The 20,542-nt window shown below is 39.9% G+C and overlaps 1 protein-coding gene across 3 annotated transcripts in view; it reads left to right on the top strand.

The window, feature by feature from the left end:
• The window catches only part of LOC137195972 (glutamate receptor 1-like), a 102,889-nt gene that overhangs the window by 26,314 nt on the left and 56,033 nt on the right, over nt 1–20,542 (top strand). For all 3 annotated transcript variants that reach the window (XR_010931188.1, XM_067608708.1, XM_067608707.1), the window contains exon 3: nt 15,638–15,877. Coding sequence is in view for 2 of the 3 variants with exons in the window: in XM_067608708.1 (XP_067464809.1) it covers nt 15,638–15,877 (240 nt within the window). In the remaining variant the exon portion in view is untranslated. The remainder of the gene's footprint in view (nt 1–15,637; nt 15,878–20,542) is intronic.

Consider the following 20,542-nt stretch of genomic DNA (forward strand, 5'->3'; position numbering starts at 1 on the left):
GTGGATGTGTGCACTGTATTGGGTTGTGTGTGTGTGTGTGTTTGGTGTATCACCCTGAGGAAGGCAGCCATTTAATCTATTATTCAGCATCGCTACCAAACACATTAATTAGAGCCTGAGGTTCAGACGGGTGCACGGTGCCATTCAGCCTGCTTCCTCCTTTTATTTGAACTGAAGGTCTGATTGTTGTAGACATGGAAACCTGCAAATATAGTGTGTCTGTGTAACAGTAATAATAATGATAAAGTTTATTTTTATAGCACTTATCAAAACCAGAGATTACAAAGTGCTTTACAATATGAAAATGAAAATAAAAAATAAAGTTAATGAATGTGTACATGAACAGTACCAGTCAAAAGGGAGAATGTATCCAAACTTCATACACACGAAAGACAAATCACCAGAATAAATCAACTTACAGAAGTCTACTGATACTGATTTTGCAAGTCTGAGTTCAGCATCTTAAACTCCAGACACCAAGACGCCCCAAAAGGAAACTCTTATCTAACTAAAATTAAGTTGCCTTTTTTGTCTGCTCTGTAATTCACCTGTCCTGTGTTCTCCTGGAACCAAAAGGGAGAAATTTAGTTATCCACTTACATAGCTGGAGTCCTTATTTCCATACAGCAAAATCAAACCTTTGCATAAAACGATAACATTGTTGTTCTATCATCGGCAGAGTAGATGCTCACACTGAGCCTGATTGCATCCTGCTACACAAAACAAGAGCCACAGACTCTGAACAACAACCCACATTAGCTTTCCTGCTAAAGTCTCCTTCTTATATAACTAACAAACACGGACACACGTCTTGTCCTGCAGCTTAGCTTGTTGAACGAGCCACCAAACAAACATTCACCGGGGAAAAGTGCATCGCTGACGTCAGCTAGCAGTTAGACAGCAATTAGCTACTCAGCTGCAGCACTTTAAACAGCATGTTAACAAACTTTCAAATGTCACTTCAGACCTGTTAAATGCTGGTTTGGTTCTTACTCTTCAATATCACTGCTAACAACACACTGTGTGTCAATGACTTGTAGCCACAGCAGTTTGATTGCTTTGCCTCTTTTCATATGATGTAACACCAGTAGCCTACTGAGATAAAAAGGAGCATTTCTGATATAAGACCTTTTTTCTTCCTTTAAATAATAAAAACCATTAAAATGAAGTTAAAGAACTTTTTGACATGACTAAATGTGATTTCAGTTGGCCAACTTGACTACTATTTGTGTATGGTACGTTTGATGTATGCTACAGGTGTCTGTAAACAATGTGATGCTGTGTGGTGAGGTCATTGCCAGTTTCACTGCCAGCCATCATCAAATGAAGCAAATGATATCTATAATTCATTCTTGAAGATGTGTATTTTCATTGGCAGTCCCCATAATTGACCATATAGATGGCCGTTGATTGACAAGTTATCCAGTCATGTGACTCTGACATTAGGCTTTCTTTCTTCCTCATCATCACACATCCTGAAAGATAATTAGTTATTTAATTTAATTTAGTTAGTACAGTTGATTTAGGTGAGATTCATGCACATAGATCAACATTTCTTATACATTTAGTGTAAGAGGATTTACAAATTTGTGTGATCATTTTAATTAATCAATTAGATTTGTATATCCTTGCCAAATCCAGCACACATCTTGTCTTAAGAGTTCATGCAGTGGGGCCATCAGGGTTGCTAGGTTGGGAAGGAATTTGTTGCAATAATTTCGCAAACCCACATATGACTTCTGTTTAGTGACACTTGTGGGAGTGGGAGCCTCCATGATGGCTTTCACTTTCTTCTCCACTGGGTGAAGCCCCTGTGCGTCCACCCTATGTACCAGATACTCAACTTCATCTTGCTGGAAGGTGCACTTACTCCTTCTTAAACGCAACCAGGCCTCTTCCAACCTTGTCAACACAGCGTTGAGGTTCTTCACGTGATCTGCCTCATCTATTCCACTCATCGGGATGTCATCAAGAAATACAGCCACAAGTGGAATCCCTCATAACAGACTTTTCATGATCTTTTGGAATATGGCTGGAGCTGACGCCACCCCAAAGGGCAGTCTGTTGTACGTGAACAACCCACGGTGCGTGTTCACTGTCAAGTACTGGATTCTTCATCCATGTGTATTTGTTGGTATGAGTGACTCATATCTAATTTGGAGAACTGCTTTCCTCCTGACAGTGCTGCATAAAGGGTCTTTTGCCTGGGGTATTGGATATTGTTCCAGCGAGAAAACCGTATTCACAATGAGCTTGTAGTCTCCACATAATCTTGCGGTTCCAACAGGCTTCAGAATCGGAACCACTGGTGCTGCCCATTCTGCATATTTCACAGGTGTGGTTATGCCTTCTCTCAACAAGTCTGTCTATTTATTCATCTACTTTCACATGCATGGCGTATGAGATGGAAGAATTGTGGGATAGCATTGGCTTTCACGTGGATGGTGGCCTTAGTACCTTTCAGAGTGCCCATCTCCTCTTTGAACACATCCTCATGTTTGCTTAACACATGCTGTTGTGTGTTTTCCTCTGCCTTCATGTGTTGCACTTCTCAAGCTTTGCGTCTGCCCGCCTGACCCTAGCAAGCTGGGGCCGTTCCCTTTAACCACAGCGAGGGGCAGTTTCCGTCTTCGCCCTTGTAATTAACCATGACATGTGCTGCTCCTATCACCTTAACAGGGTCGTCTATATAAGTCTCCAACTTGATTTTTAACTGGCTTTACACAAAGACTTTTTGTGTCTTTCCATATCTTTTGTTCATTCAAAACTGTGAGACTGCAGTCGGTATCTATTTCAAAGTTAACACCTTTTAACATTTAGTTTCATCTCCACAATACACGGCGGTACTCTTCGCAGGTGCACCAATCTGAACTTCATGTAACTGTACAGTGTGTGAATGTATCCTCTTCCGAGCTATCACTTACACTTTCACCCTGATTCTCATGTACTTTGTGGGAACAGTAGTATGAACTCCGTCTCTTTTCTCTCTTACATCTGCGGGTCTTTTACTCCCCTGGTTCTGTTTATTTTTGTTACGGCAAGCTCTGGCAATGTGCCCTACTTTACCACAAGCATGACATTTCTCTTGTTTGAACTTACAGTCTGCTGCAGTATGCTCCCTTGCACCGGTAACACTCTTGTTTCTCCTTTGAATGCACAAGCCTCCTGTGGGCCTTTATTATTATACATGGAAGCACTTCAGCAGATCATGGGCGTTCTTGTTTGCTGTCTCTCCAAATATAGCAATAGACCAAGCTTTGTCAAGTGTTAGATCTACTTCTGCCAGTCTCTGAATCCGATCATCGTTGATCACATATACGATCCTGTCTCTCAACATCTGCTGTGAAGTCTCACCGTAGTTGCAGTCCTGCACTAGCGGGGCATAGAATCAAAATGATTTTTCATCAAGAGTAGGCTGGTAGTTGCTGGTAGGCTTTTCTGGGCTGAGAAGGTTCTGCATCAAGCTGTAGGTTGATGCCCCGATGACATTTCGGCTGTATTCAGACCAAATCAGGTGGTGTGCCATGAGGGAGCACAAAGACGTTACTAGGAGGAGGGGAGGATATTTCTCGTTGTTTGATAACATTTAAAGTAAAGTTAGACTTTGCTGTCCGCTTCCCGACTCATTTAAAAAAAGGCGAGAGAAAAAGAGAGAGAGAGAGAGAGAGAGCAGCTGTGGTCGAGCGAGCTGGAGAATGAATGAAGAGATGGAGCGCTGGTAGCAAGAAAACCGGTGAATCAGATCAATAAAACATTATTTTCTGATTGTTTCACAGCGGTTAAGTTCTAGGACACAAATGTGTGCGGCTGTGGGCTACACCGCCTGATTAGGTCTGAATATGGCTTTAGGAGTGAAGCTCTTTGCCTATCTCTGCCATCAGTCTGATTGGTCGCAACTGGTCCAGGATTTCACAATACTCTTCCCATGTCTGATTTTTTGCATCAAGCGCTGCTACGTTCATCCTTAATCCACTCTCTCCCCTTCCCAGATGAAAACAATATGTTCCCACCTAGCTAGAGACTGCTAGCAAACCATGGATCCTCATCAACAGAAAGATGTTGTATCTTCTGAAAGAACTGAATGTCCACAACATCCAAAACTTTTGGAAACTTTACTGAACTCTTTGGCATTTTACATGTTTCTCTCACATGTCTCCTACAGCATTCACTTCTGGTCTTCTGGTCAGTTCTGGTCTTCTTTACAGAACGTGCACTCTACCCTAAAAACAGTGTAGGATTGCCCCCTACTGGACTGTTCATTTGCAACAGATTAAAGGTTTATTGTTCTACATCGGTTTTAAACAAGAGCATTCTTATTAACTTAACAAGTTCCAATAGCTAGGATACCACAGTAAAAACTCAGTGTCTCGGCAGTATTATCTTCACCCCGTGACCCTGTGATGTTCCTGTTTGTGGCTGCTTCTAATGTCAGCCGTCACAGAATTCAAGCTGAATCTTATACTGCGTCACTTCAGATAAAACCAACAGCAAATATAAACGCTGCCATCGCTGAAATGCCGCAGTTGCAGCTGATTCTGTGTCTGACCTGGCTGCATGTCGTTCTGGGAAAGTGACAGTAGAAAGTGTCGGCTAAGTGATGTGAATAAAGAACGATGGAGTGAAACAGTGACCTGATCATTGGATGTGTGTCTCTGGGGCCGCGCTGTCTCGTCTTTTCAGTAGAGGAGCGTAAACAGTGGAGCCGTGGGTCATCGTCAGCCGAGGCAGTGGAGGATGATGATGGGGGAAGCCTTTGGTTAATAGATGTCCTCACAGTTACTCACTAACACCCCTCAGCAGAACAATCCTTCCTTTCTTTTTCCTCTCTCCAAACATACGGGTAATTATTGTTTATTACTGCAGTGTGGAGAGATGGACGGATGTGTCAGGAGGATGAACAGCTCTGTGGGTCGACGCGGTCTCAGCTGTGCGCCCCGTGGCGCTCGTCGTCATCTCTGGGCTGTGTTTAAATAAAGCTCTGTCTAAAAGCCTCCGGTGGCGAGGAGCGAGATGTCTGACTGGAGGAGGCAAGGTTGGTTCGTCAAAGTGTCCTTGTTGAACATTTGTCTTCATTAATTTAGTTAAGTTTATTAAAGTGACTCATATTAGGGACCATGTATGAAATCTCTCTCTCTCTCTCACACACACACACACACACACAAATATTACATACATATACCCAAAGTTATAAAAACAGGTCGTTAATGCTGACAAATCTACCTGGTTACCTAACATCAATTTTTTAACTTCACAGGAGAAAATATGGGAATCTGTGCAGGTTTTCAGATTGACATGTAGCTTATTCTATTCTTTAATGGCTTTAAAAGAAAAAGCCAACACATCTTCATAATTAAACAACGGTATAGGTCTAAAATTCACCCAGCAAAAGAACGCACTATAGTTATGTTTATGCCATCTAGTGGCTGTAGTAATGCACTCCAGAATGACCCACAGGACCTTAATATGTTGCTTTCAAATCACTGTTAAACAACAATGATGTTTTATGATGTGACAAATTTTAACAAAAAAAGCATTTGGTTAGGGTTACGGAAAGATCATGGTATGGGTTAAAATGATCACTTGAAACGTGGTTTATATTTACTTAAAGTTATGCAACCTTTGTCGTTATGGCAACAGTAAACACCACAAGATTACGTTTTTTTTAAAAATAGTGTCCCGACTCGCGGTTGGCAATGGGAAACGAACAGCGGCCTCCTGCAGCAAAGGTAAAATCATCTTATCGAGTCACTTTATTTTGATGTCATCTGAACTGCGTCACTTCCCCGGCTCATAATTACTACGGCCACCAGATGGCGTAAACATAACTATAAGTCGTTTTTGCCAGCCTGAATTTTGGCTGACAAATACTGTTGTTTTTTGCTTGTGAGTTTAGGGACGCTGCATTCTCTTCTGCTCATTTGCTCAGAGCGGTGCTGAACAAAGCTCTGCGACAGTGGATCTTATCTTATGCACTAAACGGACATCTGAATACCAAATTGAATTGTCCAAGCTTAACATTTTATATTTAACAAGTATATCACAATGATACTGTCGTGATTTCCTGTCCAGGACTTTTAGAGCTTGTTTATGAGGTGACCTAATTTGTTTCAAGACTGCAGTAATGAAAATAAGAAAAAAAATATTGCATTCAAATATGTCTTAGAGGCTTCAACTGTTAATGAATTAGCTATGTTATATGTCAATACATGGCACATCTTTTTAATATGCCTTTTGAATGTAGGAGTGGAATCTCGAGTAACACATAAGTATTTAAACTCATCAATATTTATCTTTTGTCCATCTATATAAATATTTGGAAAAACCTTCTTTTTTTTGCTTATTCAAACTATACACGGTCACTGTTTTGTCAATATTCAGAGTGAGATGTGAGTAACTGAAGAAGACTTGATCAAAAGCTCCAGAACAGCTACTTAGTGTGTTACTTGACAAGAAGACAAGTTTTTGGAGTTACACCACAACTACTTTATTGGCAAGGGCCATGTTCACAACTAGAGCTGCAACAATTAGTCGGTTAATTGATTAGTTGTCAACTATTAAATTAATCAGCAACTATTTTGATAATTGATTAATCGTCTTGTGTCATTTTTTTTTAAGAAGAAAATGTCCAAATTCTCTGATTCTGGCTTCTCAAATGTAAATATTGTGGTTTCTTTAGTCTTCTGTGACAGTAAACTTATTATCTTTGGGTTGTGGACTGTCGGTCGGGACAAAACCAGACATTTGAAGACGTCATCTTGGGCTTTTGGAAACAGTAATTGTCATTTTTCAAATTTTCTGACATTTTATGGACCAAACAACTCCTCGATTAATTGAGAAAATAATCAACAGATTAATCGATAATGAAAATAATCGTCAGTTGCAGTCCTATTCACAGCGCACCTCATGCATAACAACAACAGCAACAACTCTTCCTACATCTTCACAATAAAAGCTCCAACTTCCTCCCAGTACATGATAACATGTACACTCTCATACAGGCACTTATTTAGCCAACTGAATACAATGCAAAACATTATGCATACATATGTATAAATGCATTAATACCTTGAACTTGTGGACCTTTACTAAGCTCATTTTAATACGCAGGTCAAATTAAAACCACCTGATTAAAGCAGTGATTTTGAATGTGAATATTATGAACGATCAGAAAGAGAAGAAACACACCAACAGGAATTAGAAAATGTAACTGCAGTTTTCTGCAGCAGAATAACCACAGAGCTCACTGATTACAGAAACAGCAGTCCATGTGTTTAAAATCTAAATTAAAACTCACTTCATTGGTTCATCCCATAGGTTACACATCTGGATCTCGTCATGGGGATGTTATTGACCTCAACACAAATAACTACAAAGCTTCCAAAAGCTCAAAGCATCTGTCGAGTCTCCGCTGCCCGACCCTCTGATGAAGGAGCGCTCTGTTGTCCCAGTGGGACAGGAGCGTTAATGCTAAGAGACAGATACCTCATTAGCATGATAGCATTCGCCTGAGGGCAAACATCTATTGTTAGCATGATAGCACGGCCTCAAAGGGAATAGTTATTTCCAGTGTTAGCCTGCTCAGAGGGACCAGACTTGTTGTTAGCATGTTAGCGTTGGCCGCAGGGATCTGAGGCTGCACCAAGGACACATAGAGAAGATAGATGAGAACATTTTCTAGCACATATGTAGCTGCTCTAATACTGATACTGATCTAATGCTTAAAATATGATTTGTTTTTAATTTAACATTATGTTTAAATAGGAGCCATGGATAGAGACAAAGACAGAATAGGGTTCATTATTTTCTTAATTAATTGTTTGGTTTATAAAATGTTGGAAAAGTTTTAAAAATGCAAACTTCAAATGTCCAAAACTGAAAGATATTCAGTTTACTTTAACATACTGTATAATAGAGAAAAGCAGCAAATTCTCACGTTGGAGAAGCTAGAAAATGGTTGGGATTTTTGGTTGAAAAATCGAATAAAAGATTAATCGATCAAAATAATCAAAATGATTAATCAACTGAACGTTTCACCTTCAGTTGTGGAGAATAAACCCATCAGCAGGGCTTAAAGCCTCTCCAGCCAGTGTTACTTCCTTTACTTTAACAGTCAAACAGAGAATGGGGGAGCGGTTCATAGTCGGACTTAATCCATTACCATGGCAACCGCATTGTCATCCCAGCACGCTAGTGATGTGTTGGAATGGTAGCGACATCATAGCCTAACCTGTCCACTTACTACAGCGTTAGCTATATAGACGAGGTTACATGTCAGTAACAGAGATATGTGAAATCCATACGTGAACTCAGATGATGGATTCTTTATTGATGAATCATCAATCTGAAGCAGTGACATCTTGCTTTTTTTATAGTAAATGTCTGTAAATTTTCCTCCTCAGTAGCCAGGCGTTGCAACCTTACGTTAATAATTGGTACTCTCAGTTGAAATTAGAATAATAAATACAAATGGTGAAGATGGTCTCTATGCATACCCACTACTTTGGTTCATGTATGTGCAGCATCGCAACATGAGAAGGACTGAGTGAAGGTGAATATAGATCAGCAGGTGTGGTAATCAATAAATACTCTCTCAGTCAGTGACATCACTGCTCTCATAGCTCTGAAACAACTGAGCCAATCACAGTTAAACGTGATAACGACAGCTCAACATGAGACACTGCTTTTCCTAGAAAGAAAAGAGGATGATGAGCCCTGCTCAGTTATTCTGTAGCAGCCTGGTGTTGTTTTTTAGGTGGTTTAATGAAGGTAAATACAGTGAACGGCCGTGCACCACTCAGAGGCTGCGGATTTATCAACATATCAGTCCTGCTGCCTTCAGATGCTGCAGAGATTTAATGAACTTAAGGAGCTTTTCATACAGTATAAACAGCTGTGAACAGCAGATACTGTAAGAATCAATGCAGACTGATTTACATTATTTTCTGAGCTGATTTTGGTTGGACTGTTTAATTGAAATACATAATTTATATTTTAAGCATTAATCCGAAAGACAGGCACCTGCTATTGTGTCAGTAGCCTATGTGTCGCTCACAAAAACAAAGGGATTTTCTGAGGTTGACATATGACTGCAGAGCTCTACTGTAGTTATATGTCATTGTTCCATTTTAGCAACAGCTTAAATTTTTGAACTTTGAGCGCAAAATCAAGTTATTTGCCAAACATTGTGGCTAATCCACATTGTCAGGAAATGACTCAGAAAAATGAAATACCTTAAAAATGCCAAAATACACTGGAGGGGAGCTGTCAGTGTGTAGTGATGAACCTACAGAGAATTATCAGAGACTCTGCAGCTCCTCTCGGCTTTACGGAGCTTTATAGTGAGTTTCAGCTCATTGTTTATCTGTCTGGCTGCAACTTTACTGTTCTGGTTCACTCTCAGCGCTCTCATAGCGTCGTTTTGGGCCGCAGCAGGCAGCTGTTTTCAGAGAAAAAGCTGTAAAAAGCCACTGTGCACTACCTGCTCAGCACCAAACAGCAAACAGATACAGTTAGCTGTAGATTAGCTGCTGAACATGGTGGAGCATTTAGCAGCTTAAGAGCCAGATATTTCCCTCGGGAGTTGGTAGAGAGCAAAAACAGAGCTAAAAGAGAGTGAATATTGGACTTATATTCACCAGGTGGACAGAAACACGACTCCAAATAAATGATAATGTTGCTCTGTAACCGCTGGATGTGGAAATGTCAGTATATCAGTGTTCAGCGTTCACTACTTGTTTCTGATGAAAACATGTGGTCAAAAAAATCTGTTAATTTAGATTTAAGACAACATACAAAAGTGTAACTTAAAACTAGGTTGAAAAGCAGTGTTTTCCGTCATGGTTGTGATGTCACTGGGTCCTGGAGTACACCTTTATATCACTACAGCAAGGTGATGAGTTAAACCTCTGGATTTTTAGGGGGGTTTAAGATAATCTTTAAAAAAGTTAAAAAAAGGTATGCATGTTTTAGGGTGTTTGTTTGATTGTCAAGTGTTTCAGTCACATTCAGCCAGGCCTGCAACTAATGTTTATTATCCTTCTTGATTAATCTGTTGATTATTTTACAGATTAATTGATTAGTTGTGAAGTCTATAAAATGTCAGGAAATGGTGAAAAATCTCCATCAGTTTTTGTTTGTCCAACCAACAGTCCAAAAACCCAAATATATTCAGTTTACTGTCAAAGAAGTCTGAAGAAAACCAGAAAATATTCACATCTGAGAAGCTGAAAGCAGAGAATTTGGACATTTTTCCTTCAAAAAAATCTGTCAATTATTTTTTCAAGTAATCGATTGGTTGTTTGGTCTATAAAATATCAAAAAATGGTGAAAAATATCAATAACTCAAGTGTCATGTTTTGTCCCGACCAATGGTTCACAGCCCAAAGATATTCAGTTTACTGTCACTGAGGACTAAAGAAATATTCACATTCGAGAAGCTGAAATTAGAGAATTTGGACATTTTCTCCTTAAAAAAAATTACTCAGCATGATTAATCAATATAAAAAAACAATAGTTGCAGATTAGCTAATTAATTAATAGTTGGCAACTAATCGATTAATCACTGCAGCTCCTCTCTCGCTGTGCTGGTCGCCACATTCCTCTTTGTCCAAATTAGGATTTTCTGGGAGATGACACAGATACTACAGACATATTTTTATAAAGTCTAAATCCGATTGTGCCCAGATGAGCATAAAAATAAGACAGAATGACTTGTGGTACCTCAGCAGTGAGTATTATTTTGTCTTAAGCTCTAATCCCTGACTGTGAAAGAGCTCCGCATGAAGAATGATTTGATTACAGTCATTGTGACTGTGGGGATTTACCATGTGGAGGCCTTTTGTGTGAAAAAGGAAACTTAAGTTTATCAGCTCCACAACAGCAGATAAGTCAGCAGCAGAAATTGTGTCTGTCTACCATGAAGATAAGAGCACTTTATCATCTGTTAGCTTATTATCAAACCCAGATTTTGCTTTTTTATGTTGCAGTTACAGATTAAAAAACAGACAAAAGCAGATAAACAATAAATGTGCGTGACAAATGACACAGGCTTGGCTGGGAAGTGTGTAAGTTAAAGACAGATGAAGAAGAACTTATTAAAATGCAAAAACATATGGAAAATGTGGAAAAAAATGAAAGGGACATCACTGTTTGGAGGAAATACAAAAGCTAATATATAAGGCACCGACTACAGCTACAGAACCGGTGTAATAATTTACAGACTATTGACACGGAACGGGATTCCATACCAGTAGTCCACAGGCTGTTGGTCCAGACTGGTTTTCTGTGCTGATTCTGTTGTTAAATGGGGCCTTTTCCCCGCATTTTACTGTTTTAACCAAAACCATGATCTTTCCCTAACCCTAACCAAGTGGTTTTTGTGCCTAAACCTAACCATTTTAACACATTCCTCCATTTTGAAACAATATGAATTTGATCATGTGCAATCACTGCCAATGTGCATGCGTATTAATTTCGTACCAACAATAAATGGACTATTGACACAGGAGAATCCGTACCAATAGCCACTTCCAATGTGGTGTCCTGGATCTCAGAAATCTGACTCTTGGTCAAGCTGTTTTTGAGATAATTGCGAAAATGTAAACTTCATTATTACAGCATTACCTTCAGGTCAATGAGTGTCGTTATACTATGTGTCTGAGTAGTGGGTGGAATTTGCAACCCACCTGCCAATTTTTAGTGATTCCAGATCTTATGGTTTTTGCTGCACAAACACTTTTAGAAGAGAAAAATAATAATAAAGAGAAATTTTCAGAGGGTGACAATAGGAAACCCTTCACTTAATATGACCACAGTAAGCATTGAAAACACATCACACGATTGACTTGCTACATTGTCTCCAAGTAAGACTTGCCAACCTTGGGATTTGAACCTTGGACCTTTGTATTATAGTCAGCAACTTTAGCTCTGCTGGAAAATATAGTGTCTTTTGTTTTCACAACCTCAAAGTTGACTACAACGGGTGTCTACAGGACTTAATGCAACTGAAGTTCAAATATTCATCAAAATTGCAGATAAATAGCTGGAAGACTAATCACATGATTGTTATCAACAAAGAAATGTTTTCTGATACTTTCATGACTCTTGCTTGGTGCCAGGAGGGATTGGAGACCTTACAGTTAGAAAGTTTGTGTCTATGAGCACAGCGAGCTCTGACAGCAGTTAACACTAAACACTAACTTAGTTCTGCATACAGTAAAGTACTGCATTGAAGTCAATGAGACTGAATAACTTGAGTGAATGAAGTGTGTGTGATGCGTCCAAACAAAACACAAAATCCTAACCCATCTGGCTGGTGGAAGCCTGGTAGGAAGACAATAGAAAGAGGTTAACAAAGAAGCCACAACTAACCAGGCGCAGGTAGTTTCCTGACGCCGTCTCCAACCTTGCCAACTGGCTCCGGAGCCTGGAAACCAAACCAACTTCACAAGAAGAAGGCAGAAAGAGGCAGAATATTCACAAGAGTTTAACTGTTGGGGATACAACTCTGAAAAAAATCATGCATATCCTGCTTTTCTCAGGTGTATAGAAATGTGTTCAAATATTGGATGAGATAGAAAAAGCTGTTACAGTACAAATCACAGTAAGACACTTTATTTCACTGTGGACTCACCACTTGACCGGTCTGACCACCATTTGAAACATGTGCTATCTAGTATGCAAAGAGTGTCCAAGAGAATTTTGGTAGCAATTGGATGAAGAATTTTGGAGATACAGATGTTAATTTATTTTGCATATTTTGAAAAATATAGAGTGACTGACTTCTGAATGGACCATAGGTTGCAGTGAGGCAAACTTTTGTCACTTTTCAGTGAAAAGATTTCAGCTTTGTAGGACGTACGGGTGATTTATTTTGATTTTTTGAAGTTTGGAATGTGAGATATCTAGAAATTTAGATTTGTTGTAATAAGCCATGCCCACTGTAATCAATCATTACCAAATTTAATGCACTGACTGAGTCACCACCTGAATATGTGCAAACCGAATTTCATATGAATCCGTGCAGCCGATTATGAAATATAAACTTTTCGCATTTGTGGTGCCCCCTAGTGGCAGAATATCTCGGGACTGCGCAGCAAAGCTCGGACCAGGGTTGGCCAGGGTTTCCCATACATTCATTTATTTGTGGCGGCCCACTTTGCCCTCCACAAATTGATTTTCTAATTTTGGAGCTGTGCACAATGCTGATATACTCCGAAAACAGACGTGGACGCACCAGCATCGACTCCTTCTCCCCCCGCTGAACACAAACATCTACACTTGAGAGGCACAGTCATGCTATCTCTACTTAAAAACGTAAACACTTAAATATAGATTGTGCGTCTACATTGCTTTGTAAAGCGCCGACTATAGACTGTAAAAACAAGGGATGTGGTGCATTTAGGTGCACCTCGTAAATTCTATTCAAATGGCCACAAAGGGTGTTTAAAACAAGAAAGTTTCTTCTCTTCTTTTACTGCAGCATTTTTAATAATTAGATGCTAAAATCATAACAACAATATCCCATTCATCCAAAAATTCTATAAACAAATACAATCTGATTCTGTGGAAAACACTGATAGCTTAAGCCAATTTTGATTATTAGCGTTTATGTAGAATTGAACTTAAAGACACAGGTTTAAAAATGTATGCATATATGCAAAACACATTGACGTATCGAAATTTCCTTAACAATTTAAGATCATTGAAGTCCATAGATGATCCTGACAAAACTTTGGGATGATTGGCCCAACGGTGTCTGAGGAATTGTGGAAAATAAGATTTTGAGAAAATCAAGAGAATGTTGCAAATGTCAATGTCATTTTATGTGCCTCAGTAGTGGGTGGAATCTGCAACCAACCACTTGCCAATTTTGGTGACTTGTGGTTGTACCGTGTTTGCTGCAGAAACACAAAGAAAGAAAGAGAAAAAGAGAGAAAGACAGAATAAACAATAAGGCTCCAGCTTTGCTGCTTGGACCTCTAATTATCTTAAAGGAAATTTGGTTTCTAGGCATTAAACACACAAGTCACAAGAAGCCACAGATGATAATGAGCAGCCATAGATGAAATTTAAAATGCAAAGACATGAAAGAATTTATTTATAACAAGACTGAGAGTCGACAAACACTATCAGCTCCAAACCAAAACCCAAACTATCAGATAAAAGATAAAGGTGGAGGTCCGAAATTGGTTTCTGATCTTTGGCAGTCATGGTAAAGTAAATGTATTTTGGAGCAATTAGTCGATTAATTGATCGACAGACAATTAAGAGAATTCATTGTTCCCTGCCTATATAACTCAGAGGTGGACTGTCTTTGTATTACTGGCTACTGCCTTTGTTGAAACTTGTGGAAAGTGATGTTGACGGAACGAAAAGGCGGAACTCAAACTGCGAGGGCAGTGCAGAGTTTTCTTGTAGTTCACCTTCAAAAAAGGTTTTTTGATTTAATGATTAGCAGTAACAAACAAGACCGACTGACCAACACACACTGCAGCATTAAACAACTTAAACCAACTTCTGAGATGAAGAAAATAAGTCAGTGCTCAGTCTGTTTCACCTCAGAAACCCTGCACCCGCTCAGCGTGTTGGACAGCGATGTCTTTCCCCGGAGCTAACGGTGCAGCAGAGATGCTGCTCTCCGCTGCTGGAGACATGACGTTAATAATAACACAGCAGAGCGCTCCTCCTCCCCCTCAGCTTGTTATTCTCATACAGGCAGGAGACTGTAAGATGCTTTCAAATTGATTCATTCATTCATTAATGCAGTTCACTTTTAAAATAAAAAAGGCTGCGGACCATTTAATCTTATCTGCCAGTTCTGTTTCATATTGTATTTCAGTGGAATAAGGACATCAGTGAATGGTTCAACACACAGTGTACTGGAGCAAGAGACTGAAAATAGTTCCCCCTTTTCTATTCATTCAATTGAAAATCAGTTTTGAATCAGTTTTCTGAATCAAACAGGCAGTATTGTGATAGTATCGAACTGGGACATAAGCACATCATCCCAGGCCTACATAATCATGGTATAAAAATGATATCCTTATGGACACTTTTGTCTGTCAAATCATGATTTTTTTTCACTTAAGTGCACAACACTCTGAGGGTGCGCACACAAACTGCATACACCACACACACGTTCTCCAGACTTCGCCACCTTTGTCTCACAACAAATCCAGAGAAAACCCTGTTTAAGTCATATTAGAAGCAAATATACCAAAAACTCTCTTGTTACAAAGAATTTTGCTCCATTTTACTTTTTTATACCAATATATTTGGGGTTTAGACTGTTTGTTGAAAATAAGACAATACTTAAGATCGTATTGTTAATTATTATTATTATTAGATTAACCAATTATTAAAATCAGGAGATGAATCTATAGTGAAAATAATTGAGGTCAACATGACCTTACTTCTCCAACAAGTAGAAGCTCTAGAATTTAAACAGTTGAAACCAGCAGATTTCCAGTGATGAAGATTAATTTTCAACAGTACATGTAAGCTGTGAGGTTATGTAAAAATAATGCACAGCTTGTTTATGGCCATGATGTTATACGAGTGTAAATATTACTCTGTTATCACCTCAGTTGTAATGATCTTCTCTTTTTCTCTCCTTCTTCTCCTCCATCTATCCCAGTCTGCTCCCAGTTCTCTAAAGGCGTGTACGCCATCATGGGTCTGTACGACAGACGGACGGTGAACATGCTGATGTCTTTCTGCGGCTCTCTGCACGTCTGCTTCGTCACGCCGTCCTTCCCCGTTCAGACCAACAACCAGTTCGTCCTGCAGCTGCGGCCCGAGCTGCAGGAGCCCCTCATGGCCCTGCTGGAGCACTTCTACTGGACCAAGTTCGTCTACATGTACAGCGCCGACTCAGGTGAGGACACACGATTCATCAAAATGACTTTTATGTGTATCTTAGAGATGTTGTGTTTGACAGCAGCAGTTCTTGGAAGAGCAGAAGAGAGCGTGAAGTCGATCAGGAACACTGCAGGGCTATGAGGTGATTTTGGGGGTACACTGGCACAAAAAGCAGTTTTTTACATAAACAATTGTAAGAAAAGGAGCAGCTACTTCATCAGAATTTGGTTGGCTGTAGAAGGCCTCTACTGAGCATGCTCTATGGGCCTACAAATGTGGAAGCATGGCATCCAGTTTTTAATGCATTCATTGTGAGGATGTCTTCATCACCGGTAGGTTCACGTTCTGTCTCATGATAGAGGTCAGAGTTCACATTTTTATTATTTAACCATCTTTTTATAAACTGGCACAAGTAGTTTTAGTTATTTATTATAAATTATCTAAATATTAGCTGGAACAAATGAAGGCTGTTCACTAAAGGATAACAACGGGGGGGAAGGTGTAATTACCTGTAATACATGACTTACATTTTAACAGTATTACTTCCATCAGTATAAAAAACACCATTATGTCATACTCACCACTCAGAGTTTCTCTTTTTTTAAACATTTTTTGATATTTTAGTCCTAATTTGATAGTTGAAAGTGCAGAGAGAGACGCTAAACATGGGAAGAAAGAGGGATATGACATGCAGCAATGATTTGTAGTCAGAATTAAACTGTATATAAAATAATAAATTCACAATAAAGTGACATGGCCCTCTAGCAGCAGTAAAAAGCAGCAAAACTTAAGACTTACAAACTTTTAATAATGTAAACCTTGAAACGATGAAGGAAAGAGCCCTCTTTCACCGACGGGGAAAAAAAAAAGATTCAGGAAGTTAAACTCACAAAAGGATTGTGCTGCTTTTGCGGCCGCTAAACCTGCACAAATGAGACCAAAAGAAACTGTGTAATTCACAAAGCATCTGCAAAGGTTGAAATACACCCCAAACTGCACCGCCAAGTAAATAGCGTCTCGGTGCACCTGTGCTATTTGCTTGTATATAAATGAGATAATATGCATACATTTGGCGCAAAATCGGCCCCTTTCTATGCAAATGAGCCTCATTGCAAAAACAGTCCAATTCACAAAGACCAGCACTAATAACCACACACCGAAAAATTATTATTGTCTTCAGATAGTTGGTGGCACTGAAGCCACTCACTCTCTCTCCTCAAATCTTCAAGCTTGTGAGGCTTGAATGATATTGAATTGATATTTGGATCTAGTGAGTATGTATGGGGGGGTGGTAGCTTATCTCAAACTTTCAGCTACTTAAAAACAAAAATACTCCTGACAGCTCTGATGCAGCTCAGGATTCATCCATAAGGGCTGTTTTATTCCAAACAACCCCAGCGTATAAACCTGAATCTGTGTGTATCAGCTGATCTGTGTGGATGTGCAGCAGAACACAGAACATCAGTTACCGTCAGATCCTGACTGATCCGATTTTAATAAAGTTACCGCTGCTGTGCCCCGTGCGTAAACGTGCACATCCTCTTTCTCAGTTTGGAGACATATTTATCGTTTCAGCTGCTGATCAGTACTGATGTTTCTGTGAAATCCTGGATACATTCAGTGACATCTGAGCATTATTGTAAGATTCAGACATTAATCTAATGTTTCAGTCCTTCCTGAGACACATTAATAGCTGTGACATTTCAGTAGATTGGAGAGCTCTGTGCGTGTGTGTGCACCTCCACTAATTAAAGACACACAATTTGAGACTTTTGTGTTCTTTGCAGTTTTCATTGTGGACCAATCTGTGTGCTGAAATGTGGAGAAAAGCCTGAAACACTGGAAACTGCTCCGCTCATTCAAACAGACCCAAAACAAGGGTAAACTGCACTCAGCTGCAAAACCTTATGGGTGTGTTTGTGGCATCGTATCATTAGCGTAACATCTATCGTGAACAGGACCTTGAGACGGGGCAGATAGAGGTTGCAAATGATGCACAATTCACGGTGCGATCAGCGGATGCAATCCTTTCTTTGTGAATTCGCCCCTTAGTTTTTCCCTCCACCTCCGCAACCTAGCTGTACTGAAATATAATGATGGTGTCTGACAGAAAAGTCTCACATCCAGTTCTTCATCTCATGGGTGCAAGAGCTCTGTCTACAGATATATTTCTGTCATAGTCTGTTTATTTTTACCGCTAAAGCAAAAAAAAAAAGATTTTACTCTGCCACCGTATTTCTGCTTTGTATAATATTTAACAGCAAGGTAAAGAGATGCTTGTTGTTCTGACATTACCGGTTCTTTTATCGGTACTTTTTAACGTTTCGATTTATTATCACGTTGCAGCCTCTCCTCTGCTCTCTGTGTGTGTGTCTCCTCCACACACACACACACAGAGCAAAGTGAGCGAACAGCAGAGCACAGGTCAAGTGAAGATAACTCAAAGATTACTACCGTAAGTGCAATAAAACTTTTGCGAGTAAAAAGCTAGCTCAGCTAATAGCGGGTTCTTACAAACAAACTAAAACAAAAGCTGTCTGTATGTAGTCGAACTGTTTAGCTGAGTTTGTCACGTATCTTCAAATTTGGCACATTCTTGTAAACTGAGCTGCTGGCTGAGACAAAACCAGAACCTGGTCTCTGTCTACCAGCAGAACCTGCAGGCAGTGAATCACAGCAGCGGCAGCAGAGGGAGGAGGACAGGTTGTGCAGCAAAAAAAAAAAAAAAGTTCCATCAAAAAAAAAAAAAGTTCTCACCGGCACCCGTGTCATCTGCTGCTGCTTGTCAGTCGGTGTCTTCTCTAACTGCTGAAACTTTTTAAATAGTGTGCTGAGTTTCCTCTGAGTCAAACTTCGCCCTCAGCTCTTCCAGTCAAACAAACATAATTGGAGAATTTGCAAAAAAGGGCAGTCGGCTCCGTCGTTTCCTCCCTCGCAGACGAGTGTAGTGTCTCCCGGCGGCCTGTGATCTGACGTTATAGTCCATTTGACAGGTGGTTGCAGACTCTGTCTAATCTTATTGCCTTTAACATCTGCCCAGGAAGTCGATCTAATGTAATAATGCGTAACTGTCTGCCTCTGTGGCGCAGTCTGTCTGATGTTATTGCTCCTCAACATCTGCCGAGGAGACATTAACTGTTTGTTGGAGGCGGAGGGGCTTTTCCTGAGGCCAACAGCCATTTAACAGCCGTGGTTTATGTTCACTATCAACATCTGCGCATTAACACAGCACCCCCTCTGGTGATCAAGAAAATGATCAATAAACAACCAGCTCAAACACTGATTTTACACTTTGTGGAGAGAAGTTACAGCAGGAAGCAGTGTGTGTTCAAAGAAGACAAACTAAGAAGTAGAAGTTGTTAGAATGAAATATATTCTGTATCTCTCATTTTTCCATTTTTGGTATCCTGATCTTTTCCTGCTGTGTGTTTTTTATTTTCAGTCATTATCTCCTCTGCATTCCTTCCCCCCCTGCTTTGTTTTTCTTCCTCTCATTTCTTCTCCTTTCCTCTCCTCTTCTCTCTTCTCCTCTCCTCTCTTGTGTCTCTCCTCTCCTCTCCTCTCCTCTCCTCTCCTCTCCTCTCCTCTCCTCTCCTCTACTATCTGTAGAATCAGTATATCCCTCTCAGTAAATACCGTGTTGAGTGGCTATCTTCTGCTTGGTTGCTAGTATACGACTCGCTGAAACAGCCTCACTAATGCCTTTTAATGTGTGTCTGTGTGTGTGTATGTGTGTGTGTGTGTGTGTGTGGACACTGCAAACAGATCAACAAAATCAACAGCCCAGCCATTTATTACATAATGAACTTACTGCTTTGACCTTTATTCAACACACACTCATTCACACACAGATAAAGATGTTATCTACTCTGACTTATCACATAATTATCGTTCCGTCTCGTTGCCATGGATACAGCCTTGCAGTAAAGCCTGTGATCTGTAATGTGACTGACTGCTGCAAACTTACTGTAGATACAGTGAAGTAGAGCAGAGTGTTGTGTTTTCAGTCCTTCACCACATCCACCTCTTCTTTAACCTCGTACTTCTTGTTCTGCACCTCCTCCTCTTCTTTCTCTCTCACCTTCGTCTCCTCTTCCTTCCTGTCCTCCTCATTGTAGGCCTCTCAGTCTTTATTCTTGTCTGGTTTTGTGAAATGCCGTCAGTCATCATGGCTGACCGTCTGTTCCACTTCAAAATCCACATTTAAACAAGTACGGAGCAAATGACCAGACATGTTCTTGCTCCTCGTGTTTTATCGAGCATACTTTGGGAGCTGATTTGTGTAGATAAAGTATCCCAGCATGCATTTTGCATTAACCAGCAGCGATAGCAGAGAATTTGAACCAGGCTCATGTTTTTTTTCACTAAATTAAAGGGGACATATTCTGCTTTATGCGATTTTCTGTCATTCATATCCTGTTATGATGTTGGTTGTTAAACATGGTCAAAGATCCAAAACTTGAGGTGAACGTACTGCATGTAAAAATGCGTCCTTTGAGACAAAGCCCAGGTCTTAGCTGCCCTGAACGCTCCGTTTACTGTGTTTTTTATTTTCCCACAGTGGTGGAAGATGTTTTCAGATCCTTTACTTAAATAAAGTAGAAATACCGTAGTCTAAAGTACTTCATTACAAGTAAAACTCCTGTATTCATAATGTTACTGAAGTGAAAGTACAGAAGTA

Source organism: Thunnus thynnus, chromosome 13 (assembly GCF_963924715.1).
Source record: "Thunnus thynnus chromosome 13, fThuThy2.1, whole genome shotgun sequence".
Classification (NCBI taxonomy): domain Eukaryota; kingdom Metazoa; phylum Chordata; class Actinopteri; order Scombriformes; family Scombridae; genus Thunnus; species Thunnus thynnus.